This window comes from Phascolarctos cinereus, unplaced genomic scaffold, assembly GCF_003287225.1.
Source record: "Phascolarctos cinereus isolate Bilbo 61053 unplaced genomic scaffold, phaCin_HiC Scaffold_7;HRSCAF=346, whole genome shotgun sequence".
In the NCBI taxonomy this organism is placed as follows: Eukaryota; Metazoa; Chordata; class Mammalia; order Diprotodontia; family Phascolarctidae; genus Phascolarctos; species Phascolarctos cinereus.
The window spans coordinates 151,158-170,672 of NW_027556180.1; the positions used below are offsets into that span (position 1 = coordinate 151,158).

At 53.1% G+C, this 19,515-nt stretch overlaps 1 protein-coding gene across 3 annotated transcripts in view; it reads left to right on the forward strand.

Annotated features, from left to right (window-relative positions):
- RABEP1 (rabaptin, RAB GTPase binding effector protein 1) overlaps positions 1-19,514 on the forward strand; it is a 61,161-nt gene extending 41,647 nt beyond the window's left edge. Inside the window, exons 6-18 of one of the 3 annotated variants that reach the window (XM_020964697.2) lie at positions 6,494-6,629; positions 8,068-8,246; positions 8,775-8,900; positions 9,450-9,917; positions 11,113-11,217; positions 12,959-13,075; positions 13,360-13,458; positions 15,147-15,287; positions 15,482-15,671; positions 15,882-15,937; positions 16,217-16,315; positions 17,199-17,315; positions 18,114-19,514. In XM_020964697.2, the coding sequence (XP_020820356.1) occupies positions 6,494-6,629; positions 8,068-8,246; positions 8,775-8,900; positions 9,450-9,917; positions 11,113-11,217; positions 12,959-13,075; positions 13,360-13,458; positions 15,147-15,287; positions 15,482-15,671; positions 15,882-15,937; positions 16,217-16,315; positions 17,199-17,315; positions 18,114-18,215 (1,935 nt within the window). In that variant the 3' untranslated portion in view covers positions 18,216-19,514. The other 2 variants (XM_020964698.2, XM_020964699.1) reach the window with 2 other exon arrangements.
- The last annotated feature ends 1 nt before the right edge of the window (position 19,515 follows it).

Sequence of the window (19,515 nt, forward strand, 5' to 3'; positions counted from 1 at the left end):
GCGCTTTGTCCGTTGGGCCTGTGAGGCGAGTCAGGGACATGAAACGGAGCTTGATCTTTGGATGCGCGCTTCTATATCATTAAGTCTTTTAGAAAGCCTTAAAAATAGATGGCATGAGGGTTCTTAACCTCCCAGAAGCCCAGGCATGGTTGATGGGCTCAGATATGGTGGGAGGGCAGGCTTATTTATTTCAGAAAATACGTCTGTGACAGAGTAGGAGACAAACTGGTGGGTATTGAGTGCCTACTGTGCACCTGGTACTGTGCTAAGCACTGGAGATACAAAGAGAGGCAGAAGTCATCCTTAATAGGGGAGACAGCAGTACTGGAAACAGCTTAGGTACAGGCACACCTGAGGTGGGATGAAATGGACATCAGCAGTAGGCGAAGGTGCTAGAATAATAATGATAATAATACTAGCTGTCCTTTATCTGGCTCTTACTGTGTGCCAGGCAATGTGCTGTGTGCTTTACAAATTTTATCTCATCTGATTCTCATCACAGCCCTGGAGGGAGATGCTATTATTATCCTCATTTTGCAGATCAGGAGACTGAAGCACAGACAGGTCAAGTGACTTTCCCTGGGTCACACAATTAGGATGTATCCGAGGCTGGATTTGAACCCTGGTCTTTCTGACCTTGGGCCTAGCCCTCCATCCAGGCTTCCTATAGAAGGTGGGCTTCTTGATGGGACTTTTCCCTAGCCAGGAAAGCCAGGAGGAAGATGTGAGGGAGGAGAGTGTTCCAGGCTTGGTGGGTCACCCTAGAGATGTAATGTCTTGTTTGTGGAAGAGCCGGAGGCCATGTCGGGGAGGAGGGTGTGAGAAGGTTAGAAAAGGAGCAATGAAGTAGCAGTTTGCTACTGGAGCTTATGGGGAGGGTAGGGGAGGACGGGGGCAGGATCCGATCTGTGCTTTAGGAAAACCCCTTTTGGCCTCAGAATGGAGGGTGGGCTGGTGCCTGGAAATAGCTGACCTGGAGGAATCATAAACGATGGAATTAGGTAACCATCATAAAGAAAGACCTTCAAGGCAGGCAAGGAGAAATTTGGTCTTTGTAGGGAAATTCAACCCCCTCTGCAGCAGAATTTGTTAAAAAGGTGAATAAGAAAAGGGTTTTCTTCCCATGGACTATAGCAAGCAATTCTGTACATGAAGTTTTCTTGGCAGAGATTCTGGCATGCTTTGCCATTTCCTTCTCCAGTGGATTAAAGCAAACAGGGTGAAGTGACTTGCCTGGGGACACAGCCAGTGAGTGTCTTGAGTCTGGAGTTGAACTCTGGCCTTCCTGACTCCAGGCCTGGTGCTCTATCCACTGCAGCGCCCCCAAGAAAAGGGCAGCACACTGGAATAGAGTACATGAGAATGAATTGGTGAACGACTGAATCAAAAAGGGTTGGGTTAGCACTTAGAATATGAACAAGGCTAGGCCTGGTGAGAAGGCTGGAAGAGACCATCCAGAATCCAGTTTGCAGAGCCGAGGCGAGGGAGGCCCAGCAGGGCAGGGCAGGGAGGGCCCCTGGAAGGAATAGTGTTGGGGACTGTCAGGCTGAGCAGTTTAACAGCTTGGTTGGGGACAATTGTATTGAGACCACAAGGGACAGATTTGCACTGGGAACACTGAAAAATAAAGCCTTGGGAGCTAAGAGCACACTATATACTACAGGGGTGGAGGGCGGATGTGGCCTCTCTTCACCAGGGGCTTTTGCTCTCTCTGAGTTCTCTCCCTCCCTGGCCAGTTGTTCTGTCCTGCTCCTTTGCTGGGTCCTGGAGCCTTGGTCTCTACCCTCTTTAGGTAACCTCGGTTCCTGGGGGCTTCATGGTCTCTGCTGTGCTGAGGACTCCCAGATCTCTCCTGTAGCCCCGAGTCCTAGCCTGTCAGACTGTCCGACTCATTCTTTCCCCCCACACCCTCCCCTGTTTCTTTTGTGTAAACCAGGAGCCCCTGGTCCTTGCCCACACGGCCAGGCCATGGCCAAGCCCCTTCATATGGTGACTCTTCCCTCCATTGTCCTCTGGCCAGACCCTCCCACTTCAGGCTCCCTGCCCCTGCTCCCTCCCTTTCTCACTGAGCTGCCAAACTGAAACCTCCACACATCCCCTTGCTCGGTGGGTCCCTCCCCACGCCTGTCTTTGGTAGTTTTAAACTTTAACTAGGTAGTTTTAAACTTTAAACTAGGACTTTAAGTCCTAGTTTAGTTCACTAACCCTTCTAAGTACTCTGGGCATAGTGTCAGCCCCTGGAACATTAAATGAGATAATACTTTTAAAACACCTAGCCCCTAGCCCGGGCCTGAATTCCTGAGGCCTGGGAGGCTCCCCCCTCCACTTCTTAGCCCTGGGGGAAATGACTTGAAGCCTAGGGTGACCCCACAGTTACCAAGGACTAAAGTCAGTCCAAGAGAGCCCAGGAGGCTCTGGAGAAGGAGGTTGTTGGTCAGTAAACATTAAGTACCAGTCACCATGCCAAGAAAAGACAGTCCCTGCCCTCTCCAGCTCTTGGGATAGCTGGGCTGGCAACGCTGCCTTCAGCCACTCGCTATCTCCTGGACACCTGCTCTCTCACCCATCTTGGGCTGGAGCCCAACAAGAGAAGAGAGAAAGGTCCCTGCCCCCTGAAGGCAGCCCCACAGAACAGGGCTAGGGTCAGGCCTGGTCTACCCTTGTTCTCCTTGGCCCCAAGGAAAGGGTGGATCTGGGTTGGAGGTCAGAAAATCTGGGATCAGCTGCCTCTGGAAGCAGGAGATGGGCTCCCCTCCCCCTCGCTGAGAGTCTGACTTCCAGGGGGTGGGAGTGGGAGGGGGATGACCACTCGTCAGAGGTGTGGCAGAGGGCATTTCTATCCACATTTATTAAGTGACTGCATTATTAAGTGACCACATTATTAAGTGACTGTGTTAAGTGCTGGGGCACAGAGAAAGGCCACTGACAGTCCTGATGAGGGAGACAGCCTGCAGACAACCGTGTCCAAAGGAGACATATAGGACAAATGGGAGAGTGAGGCATAGATCATGAAGATGAGACAGTCCAGATGAGGGGCAAGGGGACTTGTTTCAAGAACTTCATCAGAGGAGGAGGGACCCCAGGGTGGGCTGCTGTGGGGAAAGGAGTAGAAAGGGCTGCCCCAAGGTAGGTGGGAAATGGATCAGCCAATCAAGTACAAGGACAGGGCTTCCTGAGCCAACAAAGGGATTAGGAAAAGTTTAATTGTAGCCACAGTAAATCTACATGGTTTTCTCAAGAGATGAAAATACAGCCTCTGTATTACTTAAAACAATATTGAAAATTGCCAGAATTGGGAAATGGCATTTTTTCTTAATGAGGTTTTTTTAAAAAAACCCAACAACCCTCATTTCTAAGACAAGGAGCGCAGAATTCCCATCCCTAAGCAGTAAAGGAGGAGGGGAGCCTATGAGAAAGAGAGAGCAGGACTGGCCCCTTCCCCTTTGCCCCAGCGAGAGTGTAAGAAAGATTTCAGGGGGCTGGGCTTCCACAGCAGGATAAGAAATTCCAAGATCTCGTGGGTAGTCCCTCAACCAATCAGAAAGTGCTCCCAACTTTTCTGTAAACAACTAGTTCTTAAGAAAGAGCTCTAGAGGCTAAACCAGTTGCAAGCAGCCAGGTTCAAGGACAGGGCCTCCACCTGGCAAAGGCTTTTCTCCACAGCTTGCTTGATAAGCTTATTGAATATGAACTGACACACCCCAAGGGCAGAGATAGCTGCCATTTTTGAACATGGGACCCACGGAGTAGGCAGAGTTAACAGAACATGGATGAACATGCGATGGGCTGTCCAGGAAGGCTGTAACTCAGATGAACTAGACCAACGGGAGTCCTGAGGGTGGAGTATGGATCTTACTGATGGTTTAAAAGTTGATTCTACCACTGAACCAGTGCCCTTGTGCTACTAAAGTGCGTTGTGCCCGCTTCTCTCATGAGAAGTGTAATTAAAGACTTTCCTTCATTCACTCACTGTAGTAGATTTTTGTTTCAGATTTTTCTAAAAGAGAGGAAGAGATGAAAAAAATCCTTTGTATTGGAGTAGCTAAAACCTGGTTGTATGTGTAGAAAATCCTTAAGACTTAACCAAAAAAATGTTAACTGATAATGTGTGGTCAGTGACTTTGTCAGGGAAGAGGACTCCATGGGCGGGAAGTCCTAGAAATATCCCATCCCTGCCCTGGGGCATTCATCCTAGTAAAGATACAGGAGACTGGGAATTCTCAGGGAGCGGAGTGGCTAGTAGAAGGGCCAGGCAGTAGTACACTGCATTCCCATTCCTGTTGGAGTTTGCTGCCTGTCTCAAGGTCTCCAGGGTGGGTGATGGACGTCTCTGGGGAGCCTCTGAGAGATGAGTGTGAGCGTGCACGTGAGAGACTGTAAGCTTGGAAAGTCAGGACTTTGAATGATGAGATGAGAGAGTCCAGGGTTCTCCTAGGGAATCCCTGAAGCTTCATGGGCAGGGTGGGCTTTACAAAGATTAGGGGTTATTGGAGTGGGCCCGGGGTGCCTCACCGCACTTAAGTTGGTGATTTTGTAGCGAGCCAGTGGCCGAGCCAGAACACTGGGAAATAGTCTGTCTGGAGCCTAAGCTTTTGAAGGGTCTGGCTGGTTGTCTGAGGGAGAAAGAGCCTGTCTGGCCCACAGGGTGATGGCAGCCGAATCGTTTAAGCCCTTTCTCCATCAGCTTCCCCTGATCCTCTGGCAGTGACTGGTGGGTGACAAGGGTGAGCCCTGAGAAAAGGCTGTGGGGGGCAGGTAAGAGGGGGAGAGCTGCTTTGGAGGAGGCATGGGGGGGATGGGAATCTGCAAACCTTATTGCAAGGGGTTGGAAAATGAACCAGCAAGGGCGGCAGAGAAGGACATGGGAATGGGTGGCTTTTTGTAGGAGGCAGTTAGGGTTGTGACTGGGAGGACAGGACATAGGGGAGCTTGAAGGGCTTTTAATGAATGGAGCCTCCATGAGGCCGGGGTGAGTAAAGATGGCAGAGCAAAGAGACTGGATTCTAGGTAGGACACTGTGAGCAAGAGCACAAAGAGGTGGGGTGTGGTCCTGGCGAGGAGGATTATCATTTATATGTCCTTCCTTCCTCTCTTCCCCCTCCCCTTTCTTACTCCCTTCATCTTAATATTTAAATTAACAAGTGTTTTAAAAAACGAATCTGTGCCTTCCACTATTCCCTACCCACCCCACTGTGAGCCAGAAAAGAAGTCTTCTATCCACAGCCGCATGGTCTAGCAAAACAAGTTCCCAGCTTGGCCATCTCTGCATTTTGGTCTCATTCTTCTTATCAGCAGCAGGTCATGTGTTTTCATCTTCAAACCTCTGGGACTCATGGTTTTGATGCAGTTTGGGATTGCTGGGAACCACGAAATGTCAGGGTACAGTACAGGGCAGCATGTGCCTGGAATGAATTCACACACTCAAACTTTCCAGTGAAGGGGTAGGAGTGGGTAGGGTTCCTACTGAGCCTGCCACTTAACGGGGGGTGAGACAGTGAAGGATCTGGATGGGATTAAGGAGTGGTAAGTAGTCTGGGGTGGGCCTGGGGCAACAGTGAAAGGATTTTCTAGTAGGCTAATTAGGTGATCTAGGTGGGCTGGGGTGGGCCTTGGGCATAGGTGCCAGTGATTTGGGCTTGAGTGTTTTTGTACCTAGAGATGCTTTTCCTCTTTCTTGATAGGAGGTATAGGCTTTGTAGTGGTACCACTAGGTCATGGGGTAGGCATAGTTTGGTAATCTGGTAATGGTTCCAGAGTGATTTCCAGAATGGCCAGAGCAGTCCACAACTCCACCAGCACTGCATCATTGCACCTCTTTGCCCACAGCCCCGCCAACAGCACGTATTTTACTCCTTTTGGTCATCTTTGTGAGTCTGTGACACATAGAACTGAAATGGCTTTCCCAGGTGTCTGGGATAGGGTTTGAGGCTTTGAGGGTTGGGGAGTGCATGGGAACAGCCTCTGTTTGGGGGGCAAAGTAGTTGCTGAGTGCCTCTGCTGAGATGGAGGGGTGGGGATGAAAAGTCAGAAGTTGAAGGCCTGGCACAGCCCATGTGGGGTGTGGGAGAGGGAGTCCATTAGGGAGGGCCTGGCTGAAGGAATAGAACATTCCTGAGTGGCAGGTGCCAAAATATGCCAGGAAGAGAAGGATGTGTGGTTGAGATGATATCTAAGTGGGTCCCGAACACTCTGGATGAAAGGGTCGGGTCATAAATGGAGTGATTGGGAGGGCCTGGGATGTGGGAGTCTTCTTAGATGAACTGATGACCTTCACGCCATGCCAGTGAAGATGCCAGCTGGCTAGTTGGGTCTTATGTGTTTCCCAGTGATGTTTTCAGCATGGGGAGCTGTTTAGCAGAAACTTAGTCTTTCGATGGGGTTATTATTGAAGCCATTGTCCTCCAGTAGTTTGTGATCCAAGTCATGGGCAGGCCTCGAGTCCGAGTCCTTACAGGGCGCACTGTGAGCATACAGAGCTGGGCCTTTCTTTCAGGTGAGAGAGCTGAATCACTATTTGGAAGCAGAGAAGTCTTGTAGGACCGATCTTGAGATGTACGTGGCTGTCTTGAATACCCAGAAGTCTGTCTTACAAGAAGATGCAGAGAAGCTTCGGAAAGAGCTGCATGAAGGTAAGGATGGGCTGGGCTGTGTTCAAATCCTGCTCAGAGAGGGCACCTTTCACATGTCCAGCTTGTTACTGTGGCATCTCCCTTGTCTCCTGGTGACTTGCTCCCCTGCTGACCCTAGAATGGGGTGGGGTGCCTGCCCCCCTGCCATCCTGCACGCTCGCTTCTCAAGGTCAACCGTGATTTCTGGAGCTAGGCCAGGAATGCCCCCAGCTGCTCTGGGGCCCAATTCCTGCAGTGAGTGACAGCTTGGCTCAGTGGCAGTTTCTGGGTCTTTGACCACTTAGTCCAAAATGCTGTGCAGACAGACATTCATTGGTAATTGAGTCAAAGGGAAGATTCCTCAGGGTGGTCTGTGGGTAGAAATGGTGGGTGACCCTGCTGTTCTCTCAGCTGGGGCCTGGGGCTGTCTTTGGGCTGAATTTGTCAGCAGGGGAAAGGTCTGTCAGGAGGGAGGGGCTGGGCGTGCATTTAGGATTAGGGTTAGGGTTAGGCTGCTTCCCCTGCCTTCCTGTCCCTTCTGGCTCATTGCGGCTGCCGTCCGCAAGGCCTCTCTAGGCTTTCCCCTTCTGGGATGGTCAGGGCCTCGCCTGCAGAGAATCCCCTTCCCCTTGTAGGCCCTGCTTGGGGCTGCTTCTCTGGGGTCATGGAACAAAGTTTCTTGTGTCATCGCGTCTGTCAAGGACTCCTGGGCATCCTGGTGGAGGACAGGCCAAGAGGCCTGATTGCCGCTAGTCTCTGAGCCCAGTGGGATCGCGTTAAGGAGGGTCCTTTGCTCAGTTCACTCCCAAGTGTCTTCCTTGTGGGGACCCACAGGGTGAGGGGGGGTGGAGCAGCCCATAAACCGGTCCTCATGGGTGTCTTCCTTGTTCAGTCTCAACGTTGTGGGATTTTCTAGTCTTAGTGGGTCTCCTGCTGCCTTCCTAATCTCTGGGAACATCTTTCTCTTCCTTCAAGGCCCAGCTCTGGGGGGTAGGTGAAGGTAGTTCCAGATCTCTCCTGTTTGCCCCTGTTATAGTCTGCCTTATATTTTGCTCTGGGCTTGTATGTGAGCACATGTGTATATGCATGTGTGTGAGTGTGTCTGAGAATGTGTGTATGTGTGTGTGAAGCTATGTATGTGCAAGAGTATGTGTGTGAGGGTATGCGTGTATGAGTATGTATGTGTGAGGCTATATGTGCACGTGACAGATGTGTGAGTATGTTTGTGAAGTATGTGTATGCATGTGTGTGTGCGTGTGTAACAGTGTCCTGACCAGCCCCTCGGATCAGCAGAGCCTCGGCCTTCTGCCCCGTTAGCCATGTGTCTGCCCTGGAGCCCAGCACTCGGAGGCCGGCCCCACAGGTGGAGGTCGGGGCGGGGGGCGGGAATCAAGCTCTGGGCCCCTGGGCACAGGAGTCCCAGCTCTCCAAGGCTCATACTTGGCCTTTGCTTCCCCAGTTTGCCACCTCCTGGAGCAGGAGCGGCAGCAGCACAACCAGCTCAAACACACCTGGCAGAGGGCCAATGACCAGTTCCTGGAGTCCCAGCGGCTGCTTATGAGAGACATGCAGCGTCTGGAGGTGGTGCTCACTTCGGAGCAGCTGAGACAAGTGGAAGAGCGCAAGAAGAGAGACCAGGTGCGGCCCGGGGGAGAGGGGAGGGGACAGCCGGACCGGGGGGTTGTAGAGCCCTAGATGCGGATCCTGCCCGACCCAGCAAGTCCCTGGACTGCTGCTTGCCTCAGTTTCCACCTCTGTAACATGGGGATAATCCTAGCACCTACAAAACCACATGTGCAAAGCGCTTCACAAGCCTTGAAGTGCCCTCTGAGCATTAGCAGTGAGAGGAGCTCACCATTCCCTCAACTGGAACATCTTGGGGTGTGTGGGGTGAGATAGGTTCACTGGAGCCCAGCCCACTCCTGCTGGGCAGACAGAGCCCTTGGAGGCTGCTGGGAGGGCCCAGCCTCAGGGACGGACGCTTGGCCAAGCAGTGGATGGAGAGAACAAGGCTCACGAGGGAGGGCCGCTGGCTGGCCAAGGACAGGCCGGGGTCCAGCAGTTAAGAAGAGTCTCAGCTACTCAGTCTCTGTGGCGCACAGTAGATGCTTTGTGAGGCCTCACAGGGGGTGCACTGGTCACTCTGTGGGGTCTTGTTGGTTTCAGGAGGAAGATGAGCAGGAAAGAGTCAACAAGAGGAAAGAGCCAGAGAAGATGGATGCCGAAGAGGAGGTCAAGGTTCCTGTGGTCTTTGCTCTGACGCAGGACGAGCCGTTCCCTCCCTCTGAGGAGGTAAAGTCCCGGCCTCCTCAGGCGAGCCAGGCTTTGCCAGTCACTGCAGTGAGGTCGCCTCTGCCCCCTCGTCTGAGGCCTCCAGAGCCCGAGCTCCGTTCTTGGGGATTGGCACTTGTCTCACCTAGTTGTTTTACAGCAATGCTCAAACACCATTTAATAGGCCACAAAATGTGCTTCCTTCTTTGTTGCCCGTGTTGAAACCTCGTGTACTAGAGGCCATAGGAAGTTACTCCTAGTGGGAAGCCCTGTCAGCTCTGACTCTGATTGGTCCTTTTCTGCAGCCTGATTTCTTCCTGTGTTGGGCTTTCCCCAGTTGATGCACTCACTCATCATGGCGGAGCAGCCCCAGGCACAGGCCCAGAGGAAGGAGGCCTGGGCTTGGAGCCTTCTCATATCTCCACCCACTGACCTCCTAGGATTATTATGAAGGGAAAATGCATGATGCTTTTAACGCACGTTCATGTTTCCTTAGGGAAAGAAGGGACCAGGACTTGTATGGCTCAAGAGTGTGTCTTCATTCCTTTTTGTTTTCTTTTGAATCTTCAGGAACATTTAGATAGCACACATGGCTCAGTCCATTCATTAGATGCTGACTTGCTGCTGCCATCAGGCGATCCCTTCAGCAAACAGGATGGTGACGTGTTTAAAGAAGGACTTCGGAGGGCGCAGTCCACAGACAGCCTGGGAACCTCGGGATCACTACAGTCCAAAACTTTGGGGTATAACAACAAAGCAAAGTCTGCCGGGAACCTCGATGAATCTGATTTTGGACCGCTGGTGGGAGCAGATTCAGTGTCTGAGAACTTTGATACAGCTTCTCTGGGATCCCTGCAGATGCCGAGTGGGTTTATGTTGACCAAAGATCAGGAAAAGGCCATTAAGGCCATGACTCCTGAACAGGAAGAGACCGCTTCGCTCCTCTCCAGCGTTACACAGGGGGTGGAGAGTGCATATGTGTCTCCGAGCGGCTACCGCCTCGTCAGTGAGACTGAATGGAATCTCCTGCAGAAGGAGGTGAGTGGTCTCTTTCTTGCTCTCGAAGGTGACTTCCTGATTCACTTTTTACTTCTCATGCTGCTTAGATCTGCTGTGTGGAAGCCCTTTGCCAGTGCGGCCGGCCCGAGTATCTGTTACTTTGGGCTCGTGCTAACCGGGAGTTTTCTGAAGATTCTCTGAGAGGAGAACTGGTTTATCCCAGCACAGGCTCTACTTCTCCGCCTAAAACTGAGAAGGAAGTTTTGCACCTCAGGGGGGAAAGAACCAGCTGTTAAAGTAGGATGGCCAAGTTCTGTTTTAAAGTGTTGTACAAGTGGCCTTCCTTAGGTCAGCCTCCTTCAGGGTTTGGAGGTGTGTGTGTGTGTGTGTGTGCGCGTGCACACATACTCCTTCCCTAGGTCAGCCTCTAGGGTTTAGAAAGTGTGTGTACATGTGTATGCTCAGATTCGTGTGTGTGTGCGCGTGTGTGTGCGCGTGCCCTCCCAAGGTCAGACTCCTCTAGGTCTGGAGTATGTGTGTGTGTGTGTACATACATGTGTGCTCAGATTCATATATGTGTGCATGTGCATGTATGTACACATGTGGGATTGAGAGGGGACGGTGGCCTCTCAGGATGCATGGGACAGGAAGGGATGTCATTTCTTGAGGACAGCTAGAGGCAGCTCAGAGGGTCACAGCCCATTTGCAATTCTTCCTTCCAAAACGATTTGAAATTCAGCCACTGCACAGCTCAGGGGAAAGTGACGTTGCAGGATTTTTTAAGGTCACTGTTACAGTGCAGGGGGGAGCCCAGCCAGCTGGGGGCCAGAGGTGAAGGCTCTTTGGAGCTTCCTGTTCCCATGGAGGAGAATGCTTGCCTCCCCTCCTTTGGGGCTATGGGGAAGCTTAGGTTCTGGTGACTCATGACATGATGAATGTATGGGGAAGGCTTCTGGTTTTGTATTTGTAAGAGGTGTTACTATCGTTTGTGCATTTGTGGAGTGTTTTCATGGTGTTCCCCCTCCCCGCCCCGATGGTCAGGTCATGGCTGTTTTCCTCTGTCAGCTTTGTGAACATTTTTTTGTAGCATTTCCTGTCTCATAATTTGCTGGTGGTGAGCCTCCTAAGGGGACCTGAAGAGAAGACTCCTCTCCCAGGAGGGTGTTGGCTCTGGGCAGGCCCCTTCCCATGGAAGACTCTCCTCTGCCTTTGACATGGCGGTTGTGGTCCTTAGGTGCAGAATGCTGGGAACAAGCTTGGCCGGAGATGTGACATGTGCTCCAACTATGAAAAGCAGCTGCAGGGCATCCAGACCCAGGAGGCGGAGACCCGAGACCAGGTGAGCACCTCTGGACCAGCCAAGGTGGGGCCCTTTCCTTCAATTCGTGCTGATAATTAAAGAATGCCACCTGGCCATATGATGCCAGCCATTTTATCCACTCTTGGCCTCACTATCATCAGCTGAATCTTTGGCTACCATGACTAGCTTGGGTAGCAAGCACAGGAGCTGGGGAGGTTCTGGCCTGAAGGGGCAGAGGAGGCTGCTGAATTACTCTGCCTGGCAGGGCTTGGAGACCCAGCCTCTGCTCCCAAGAGATATCTGCCTTCTTGGACTGAAGTCATTAGGTGTGGGAGGGACACCTGAGGTTTGCTGCTGCAGCAAGTGTGATCATCCTCACTTCCTAGAGAAGGAAATGGAGGCTTAGGGCACTTAGACCAGTGGGAGAGCTGGGCTTTGAAACTAAGGCTTTGGAGCCTGCCCTGGACTCTTGGAGTCCGGCTGACCCACATAGTCACAGTCCCCCACGCTCACATAGGCCCTTGGTGGCCTTGGAGAAGTCCCTCCCTCTCTCAGGGCCTCAGCTGTGGAAGGAAGGACTTGGAGGCTGCTGCCGTTCAGGTCCCAATGCACTTTCTCTGCTGGGGGAATGCTGGGGGTGAACTACTTGTTCTTAGCCTCCGTTTTTCAGCCAGTAGTCATGAAGTATTAAGGAGCTACTATGTGCTCTAGGCACTGTGCCATTCACAATGAATTAAGAATAGAAAAGACTTTCCTTGCCCACAGTGTAAGAAGGGAAGATGACACAGAAAAGGAACCTGAAAAGTGAGGGGGGGATCAGGGGGCATGGGTGAGGAGTCACAAGAACCATGAGGTGAGAGTTGAGCCCTCTCCTCAGTGGAGACTGGCGTTCATGGCTCTGCCTCCAATCCCAGGGACAGAGAGCAGTGATGAGACCAAGAAGGAGCTTCCTGGGTGCACGGGGACACCCATAGGTGTGGGAGGGACTGAGAAGGAGCAGTCCAATCAGTGGGGAGGAGAAGGGAGAGCCCAGAGCAGAGAGACGATAGATTCAGCAAGGAGAGCGTCAGACATGGCAGAGAAGCCGAAAAGGACAGCGACTGAGCAGGGACCTTCGAGTGTGGCCACTTTGGGGAGAACAGATCCAGAGGAGAGCAAGTGGGGGGGGTGTGAGTGTAGACGGCCTTTCCCAGGAGTTGGGTGGGGTACCAGGGCCTTGGGAAGGCCCTCGAACGGTGGTCCCACAATGTGATTGGGATGGCACAGGGCCTTTAGGAAGTAGCCTCTCGAATTCTGAAGCTCCAGAGCCACTGTCAAAAGTGGGAGGGAATCACAGATTGGGACCGGGCAGGAATTAGGTCATCCAGACCAGTCTGGTTATCTCTCACCCCACACCAAGCAAGGACTTTGTCCCTGCTGCCCTGGGGGTCCAGTAGAGCTCAGGAAGGCCTGTGAGAGCTGTGTGCTCACCTTTGTCTGCCTCAGCTTCTTCCTCTGTATAATGGGGATAATAACAGCCCTTAGCTCTCAGGGTGGTTGTGAGGATGAGGTATTTGTGATGAGCTCTGCAGGCCTGAAGGCTTTATGGCCACCATTCTTCTTAACTCTGAATTAGCAGAGCCCAGATTAATGAGTTTAGTCCATGCCTGTTAAGATCGTGACATGTCATGCTTCAGGCATCAGCTTAGTTCACACAGGTCTCTGTGGTCTCAGAGCACGCCTAGGACGGGGCTGGGCTGTTGTCCCATGTGTTGGAGCTTTTCGGTTGATGCCACTGCAGGTGAAGAAGCTCCAGGTCATGCTCAGGCAAGCCAATGACCAGCTGGAGAAGACAGCAAAGGACAAACAGCAGCTGGAGGAGCTGATGAGGCAGAGCTCAGAGGAGTCTGGGCATCAGGTGGGCGCACCCCCACGAGAGACCAGGGTGGAGTGGGAGGGGGTGTTCCTTGAGCCTGGACCTGCGCTCACAGGAAGGGAGGTCAGCCTTGATCACCGGCTGGTCCTGGGAGTCGTGTCCACAAAGCATCTGCCACTGGAGGCCGCCCCCTGCTCTGCTCTGTTTTCCCAAAGGGTGTTGTCCTAGGGGGTGGGGCAGCTAGACATGCGGTCGATGGGTGGACTGGAGTCCAGCTGTGGGAGAAGGGCCAGCAAGGTCACGGACTTGTCTTTGCTCCACCACAGATCTCGGCCCTGGCGATCAGAACCCATGAGTCGGAGCTTGCACTGGGTGAACTTCAGCAAGCATTCTCGCAGGCCCGGAGGAGCGCACAGGAGCAGATGGTAAGTTGTGCTTTTTGGCGTCTGGCGTCTGAGAGGCGCCCCGTGCCCCTGAAGAGATTCCTGACCCAACCTGCCTCCCCTGTCGGCACTCCAGTAGGGTTGTGGGAGCACAAGGCAGAGGCCTCGCTCAGCCCTGGGGATCATCCTTCTCTCCAAAAGGCTGTCCCTGCTGTGTTTGGGCCCCAGAGCCCCGACCTGCTGGTTCCCTTCATGTGCACCACATCTCCTCCAGAGCGAGGTGTTTAGTGTGGGACAAGGGGGTGGGGGCCTGTCCTTCTTGTGCTGGTTTAAAGAACAAAATCTCCCATTCTCCCTGTCCTCTCCCACTGCCCACTGCCTGTCCACTCTCTCCTCTTGGCCAGGAAGTCAAGTGTGGACCATGGTTGGGCTGGGCATGGAATCAGGAAGACCCGAGTTCAGATCTGGCCTCAGACCCTGAATAGCTGGGTGACTGGTTAACTCACTTCACTTCTACTACCTCAGTTTCCTCAGGGTCCTGTGAAGATCAGAGCTAGCACTCAGCAGGTGCTGCATAAATGCTCATTCCCTCCCTTGCCTTCCTGACCTTTAGTGATGAATTTTAACGTGTAACCATTGTAAGCAGATCTACTTTCCTTCCTCCACTTCCCATTTCTGGGCACCAGGAATTTGCTTAAACAGATCCGGTGGAAGGTCTTTGCTCTTTTTTGTTTTCCCAGATTTGCATCAGTTTACTGGCTCCTGGGCAGACTGTTGCCAGACCTGTGCTCAGCACAGTCAGTTTCATCTTTTGGGGGCGCATTAGCTGCTGTCTAGGCCTTGGGCTTTGGGGTTTTGGCCTCTAGGATTCCTGTCTCCCTCCCCACTTTCCTGGGACCAGAAGACCAGATGCCACCCTCAGACCTCCCCCTTCTTGGTCAGCCACTGTTCACTCCCTCTCCACTTTCCTTTTGGTGAATGGCAAGGCCCCACAGTGAGAAGAAGGGTGGGCACCTGGTGAGATACATAAGAGACACTGAGGGAATAAAGCCCCAGGCTCAGAGCCCTAGATGGAGGCAGGAAGGCAGGGAGGCCTTAAGGAAGGTACCGCTGCAGATGGGAAAGAGGAGGACCCCGGGAGACACAAAGAGGAGTGAACGGTGTCCACCTAGGCTAGGCTGAGTGGACATGGTGTCCGAGGGGACAGACAGATCTCTGCAGGCAGAGCAGATTGCAGAGGGTTCAGCTGGATCCAGCAGCTGAGAAGAGGGAAGGGGCTTCGAAAACCTGGAGAATTAAATTCTGAATGGGAAAGGAGAAACTATTCAGGGAGGAGGGAAAGGAGAAACTATTCAGGGAGGAGGGAAAAGAGCTTGTGGGATGCCAGAGAGGTTTGGGAGGAAAGCTGCTTTCACCCCACCAGGGCAGACCTTTTCACAGACTGAGGGTCCCCTTTCCTAGGGGTGCCCCGTCTGACTAGGCATGTTTGAGGTCGGCTTTTTGATAGGTGAAGGCTGCTTTCCTGCCCCCACCCCCGACCCCTTCTCTCAGCTAGGAAAGGAAAGGGTGAGAGGGCTGGGCCCCGGGGCATCCACACCCCTCCATGACGGAGGGTGCCCAGCCACATGTCTGTGGCTAGGCGTGGGGGGATGTGCTGTCCGATCTTTGCCTTTGTGGGCCAGAGTGAGTGGCTCCCACCCCCCCCCCAAGGAGCCTTCTTTCTGTTTGAGGGCGTGCTCATGCAGTCACGGGAGCAGGTGTCTGAGGAGCTGGCCAGGCTGCAGAAGGAGAATGAAAGTCTGCAGGGGAAGCATGGCCTCCACCTGGCCTTACAGCAGGCCGAGGATTTTGTCCTCCCAGAGTCGGCAGAGGTAACTGGGAAGGCCACAGGCAGCGGAGGGGTGGATGCTGGGGAGTCCTGCCTGAGATCCCGGTGGCAGCGCTGCCCAGGGGCCGGGCGCCAAGTTCCTGCATGCCTGGCAGAATCCCCAGAGCTTGGTGCCGGGCACATAGTAAGTGCTTAGGACCTCCCTGGGGACTGACTATGGACTGACTGTGAATGCAGGACCTGAGGGAGCTGGTGCTGAAGTACCGGGAGAACATGGTCAGTGTGAGGACAGCCGCCGACCACGTGGAGGAGAAACTGAAGGCAGAAATCCTCTTTTTAAAGGAACAAATACAAGCTGAGCAATGTTTAAAGGAAAACCTGGAGGAGACTCTGCAGCTGGAGATCGAGACCTGCAAGGAGGAAATCGGTAAAGGGGGGAGGAGGGAAGAGCTTGGGGGTGGGGTGGGGTGGGGCGGAGGGAAGAGCCTGGGATTGTGGTCAGCCTGGTGGGCAGGCCTGGGCCAGGAGGCGCATTTAGGGGTACCCTTGGACGTTAGGGGAGATTTTTCTGGAGGAGTCCACTTGCCCCTGTTATTAACCCACAAGCACATACATGTGAGCTTAATTCCCCTTCCAGCTTCCATCTCTAGCCTGAAAGTGGAGTTGGAGAGGACCAAGGCAGACAAGGAGCAGGTGGGTGCTTCGTTGGGGTGTGGGGGTGGAGCTCTCCCAATGATCCACTTAGAACTAAGGCCCCCACAAGGAGTTTGCAGCTTGTGGGGAGTGCCTGTGGCCGGCTGGCCCTTCTTCCAAGCCTCAAGGACCACCTCTTTGTTGCCAATCTTTGGTTTCTCTTCATGACCCTTTCCAGGGATGAGGGGGGTGGATCCCCTTGGTTCCCCACCTCTGTGGCTGCCCTGGGGGGGTCTAGCACATTCTTCCTGATGCCTCTTCCTTTGCCCCACCCCACAGCTGGAGTCCACCTTAAGAGAGAGAACGGAGCAGCTTGCAAGCCTTCGGGAGACGGAGATGAACTTGGGGGAGCAGCTGAAGAGAGAGACTGTGGCCAAGGTGGCCAGGGGGACATTTGGGGGATCCCCTTAATTCATCTTTTTAATTAGTTAATTGGTGCTTCAGACATGAATCCAGCCATAGTCTCGGTCACTAGAGGATGGCTTTAGGGCAGCAGACAGTGCAGAAATGGCTCTCACCTGCTGCCTGCTCAGTTTCCTCCTCTCTGAGATGGGCTGATGGTTGCACCACCCGGTGGCCTTGGAAAGCTTGGCCCGACCTCCCCGCCTACCTTTGGCCATAGGTCATGGGCAGGTCTGTTAATCATGCTGTTTTTCTTCCTTAAAACTGTTCTACCTTCCTCATCAGCTCATCATCATCAAATGAGACAACTTGCTTTGTAAATCCTAAACTGCCCAATGGCTCTCAGCCTAATTATTGCGTGGGTGATTATAGGAACAGGGCTAGGGCAGACCCAGAGCTGATGTGCCTTGTTAGGGAAATTCACAAGGGGGAAACGTGCTCCTCCAGTGTGGGTGTGCCACGTTGGGGTTCAGAGCTGCCCGGGAGCAGTGGGGGTGGTGAGGCTTGTCCAGGGTCCCACAACCAATCTGGATCAGAGACAGGACTTGAACCTGGGTCTTACTGACTCCCTGCCCGGCTTTCTCTGCACTGCTCCCTTCTGTGGTTGGGAGATCCAGGCAGGCCCCACCATCTCCATGGCCACATAGCAGGCCCATTTTACAGATGAGGGCATAAGGCTTGAAGACAGCCAAGGCTGGAAGCCAGCTTCACCACCGCTGATGGGTTTTCCTGTGTGACCTTCTCATCCTGTGGCCACATCTGCTTCCTCCAGCCCTCCTCAGTTAGCTGTGTTCCCCCAGGGACGCAGGAGTCCCAGGCCCTTGGCCAAGAGCCCCATCTGACTCCACATCTTTTCCAGACAAATGTGGAGCAGCTGATGTTTGAGGAGAGGAACAAAGCTCAGCGTCTGCAGACAGAACTGGACGTCAGCGAACAGGTGCAGAGAGACTTTGTCAAACTGTCCCAGACGCTGCAGGTAAGGCATTTATTGAGCAAGTACCTACCTGTGTGCAGGCCCCAGACCTGTTCTGAGCATTTGCTATGTGCCAGGGATTGAGGGGGTGGGGGCAGAGGTCCTGCTGTTCTCCTGGGAAGGGCTTGGGGGTTCAGCTTGGGGGGGAGGGAAGGAAAGACGAAGCTGGAAGTGGCCTGGTGTGGGAGTGGGCCTGGAGAGACATGAGCCTACCCCTAGGCAAGGGGGGAGGAGGGCCTAAACTTCAGGAGGTTGATGTGAAATATGCAAGATTTGGCAGGGTATGGGGAGAGGAGAGTGGGTTGGGGTTCACTGTACCGTGGATGCAACATGCCAGGTAGACACAGGTCACGTAACAATGAGGGCAGAGAGATTAGCGATCATAACGGAGCCCAGGAGGTTAGCAGAGTGGGGTGAGCAGAGAGCAAGAAGTGGGTACTTCCATTTCTCTCCACTTCCCTAGCACAGGCCTCACCACCTCATATGGGAGCTAGGGCCATACCCCTGCGGGGAGAGGTCTGCCAGCCCAAGTGATTGTCCTCAAGTGCAGACTGGCCTGGGTCAGTCCTCTGTTCTAGACCCAGCTCTTTCTGCTCCCTCACCCCCCAACCCCCTTATTCGTTCTGTGTGTATCATGTCTTCGTATGTATGTGCACACTTTGGCTCCCCTGAGGGCAGGGAATAGACATGTCTCCCTGGGATACACACATCCCTTAGTGAATGCTGTTGAGTGTGGCCAGTACTTAGAAGTAACTCCCTGCCCTCCACCACTGACAGACATCCCCACTGGTCTCCTGGCAGGTCCAGCTAGAGCGGATCCGGCAGGCAGACTCCTTGGAGAGAATCCGGGCCATTCTGAACGACACAAAACTGACGGACATTAACCAGCTTCCAGAGACATGACAGCCCGACCCTGGGACTCTCAGACTGCAGTTGGGGTTTTTAACTCATCTTTATAGCAACGTTAATTATTATTTAACTCTTAACGGAAGAAGCTGAAGAGAACAGGGAAGGAGGAAAGACTTTGTTGGGCCAGCTGGGCAGGAGAGGACGTCTTCACAGGGCCTCCAGCCTCCTTTCAGGAGGCCCTGGCTCACGGAGACTTACGGAACATTTCCCCCCAAGTGGCCCAGTGGCTTCTGGAATTCCTAATGATGTTCACAAGAAGGTGGGAGAATAAACAGCACCCTGTGTTTTCTGTTGGAATAGGGCTAGTCCATGACAGTATTCAGCTAGGAGACAGGGTAGGTCTGCTGTATGAATATTTTATATTAAAATATGAATTTATGAGCAGGTCATTGGGTAGTGACTGTATTTCCAAACCCAGTTTATGCTGTTTTGTCTTGCTGAGAGGGCTAAGACTCCACCAAAACCTCCTTAAGCGAAACTGCTTAGGTGAGTGTGGAAATGGAAACCCCAAGTGGATTTGAGAAAAGCACAAACACATGACCAGGAAGCCCTTTTCCACAAACTGCCCACGGCAGTCATTGGCAAGTGCCCCCCTTGGTAGGACTCTATTTGGAAGACTTGTGGCCTCCATCGGAGTCCTCTTCCTGCTATTTGGTGACTGGCTGGGGAAAACAGCCAGCCGTTAATAATTGCTGGAAGGCTTTCTTTTTGGTAGCTTTATGGAATCACCTGCATTAATTGGTGGGAGGAGGGGCCCCTGCACAAGCTTATCATGCCAGCAAGGGCCATGATCTCCAGCATTGTGCCCTGCTTCCCTCGGAGTCCCACAGGAGCTGCCATGTGCAGCAGGCCTGGCGAATACAACTCCTTTCTGACTGTTGAAACACATGGGATCTTCTGCCAGCCCCTCCCTCTTTGGAACTGGCTTTATTTAAAGTATTTTGAAGAGTAAAATCCCCCACCTCCTGAAGGCCTCCTAGCTCCCTCTCCTTGTGAGCTGGCCATGAGCTAGAAGGCACCCCAGAGAAAGCTGCTCCCTTTCCTTGGGCGTGGCAGGTGCATCCCCTTCCCCAGGGCAGCCTAGCTCTGGCCACCTCCCCCCCGCATTGGGGGCCAGGCCTGTGCTCTGACGCCTAGCTTTCTTAACCCCTCATCCTGCTCCCCAGACAGAAAGAAAAGCACGCTGTTGGTGTCTTGTGCGACTGTGGCTATCAATCAACTGTAACCATTGTTAACTGTACTGAAGGTGTGTCCTTAAGCGTGTTCACATTAAAAACAAGCTGCTGCCCAGTGG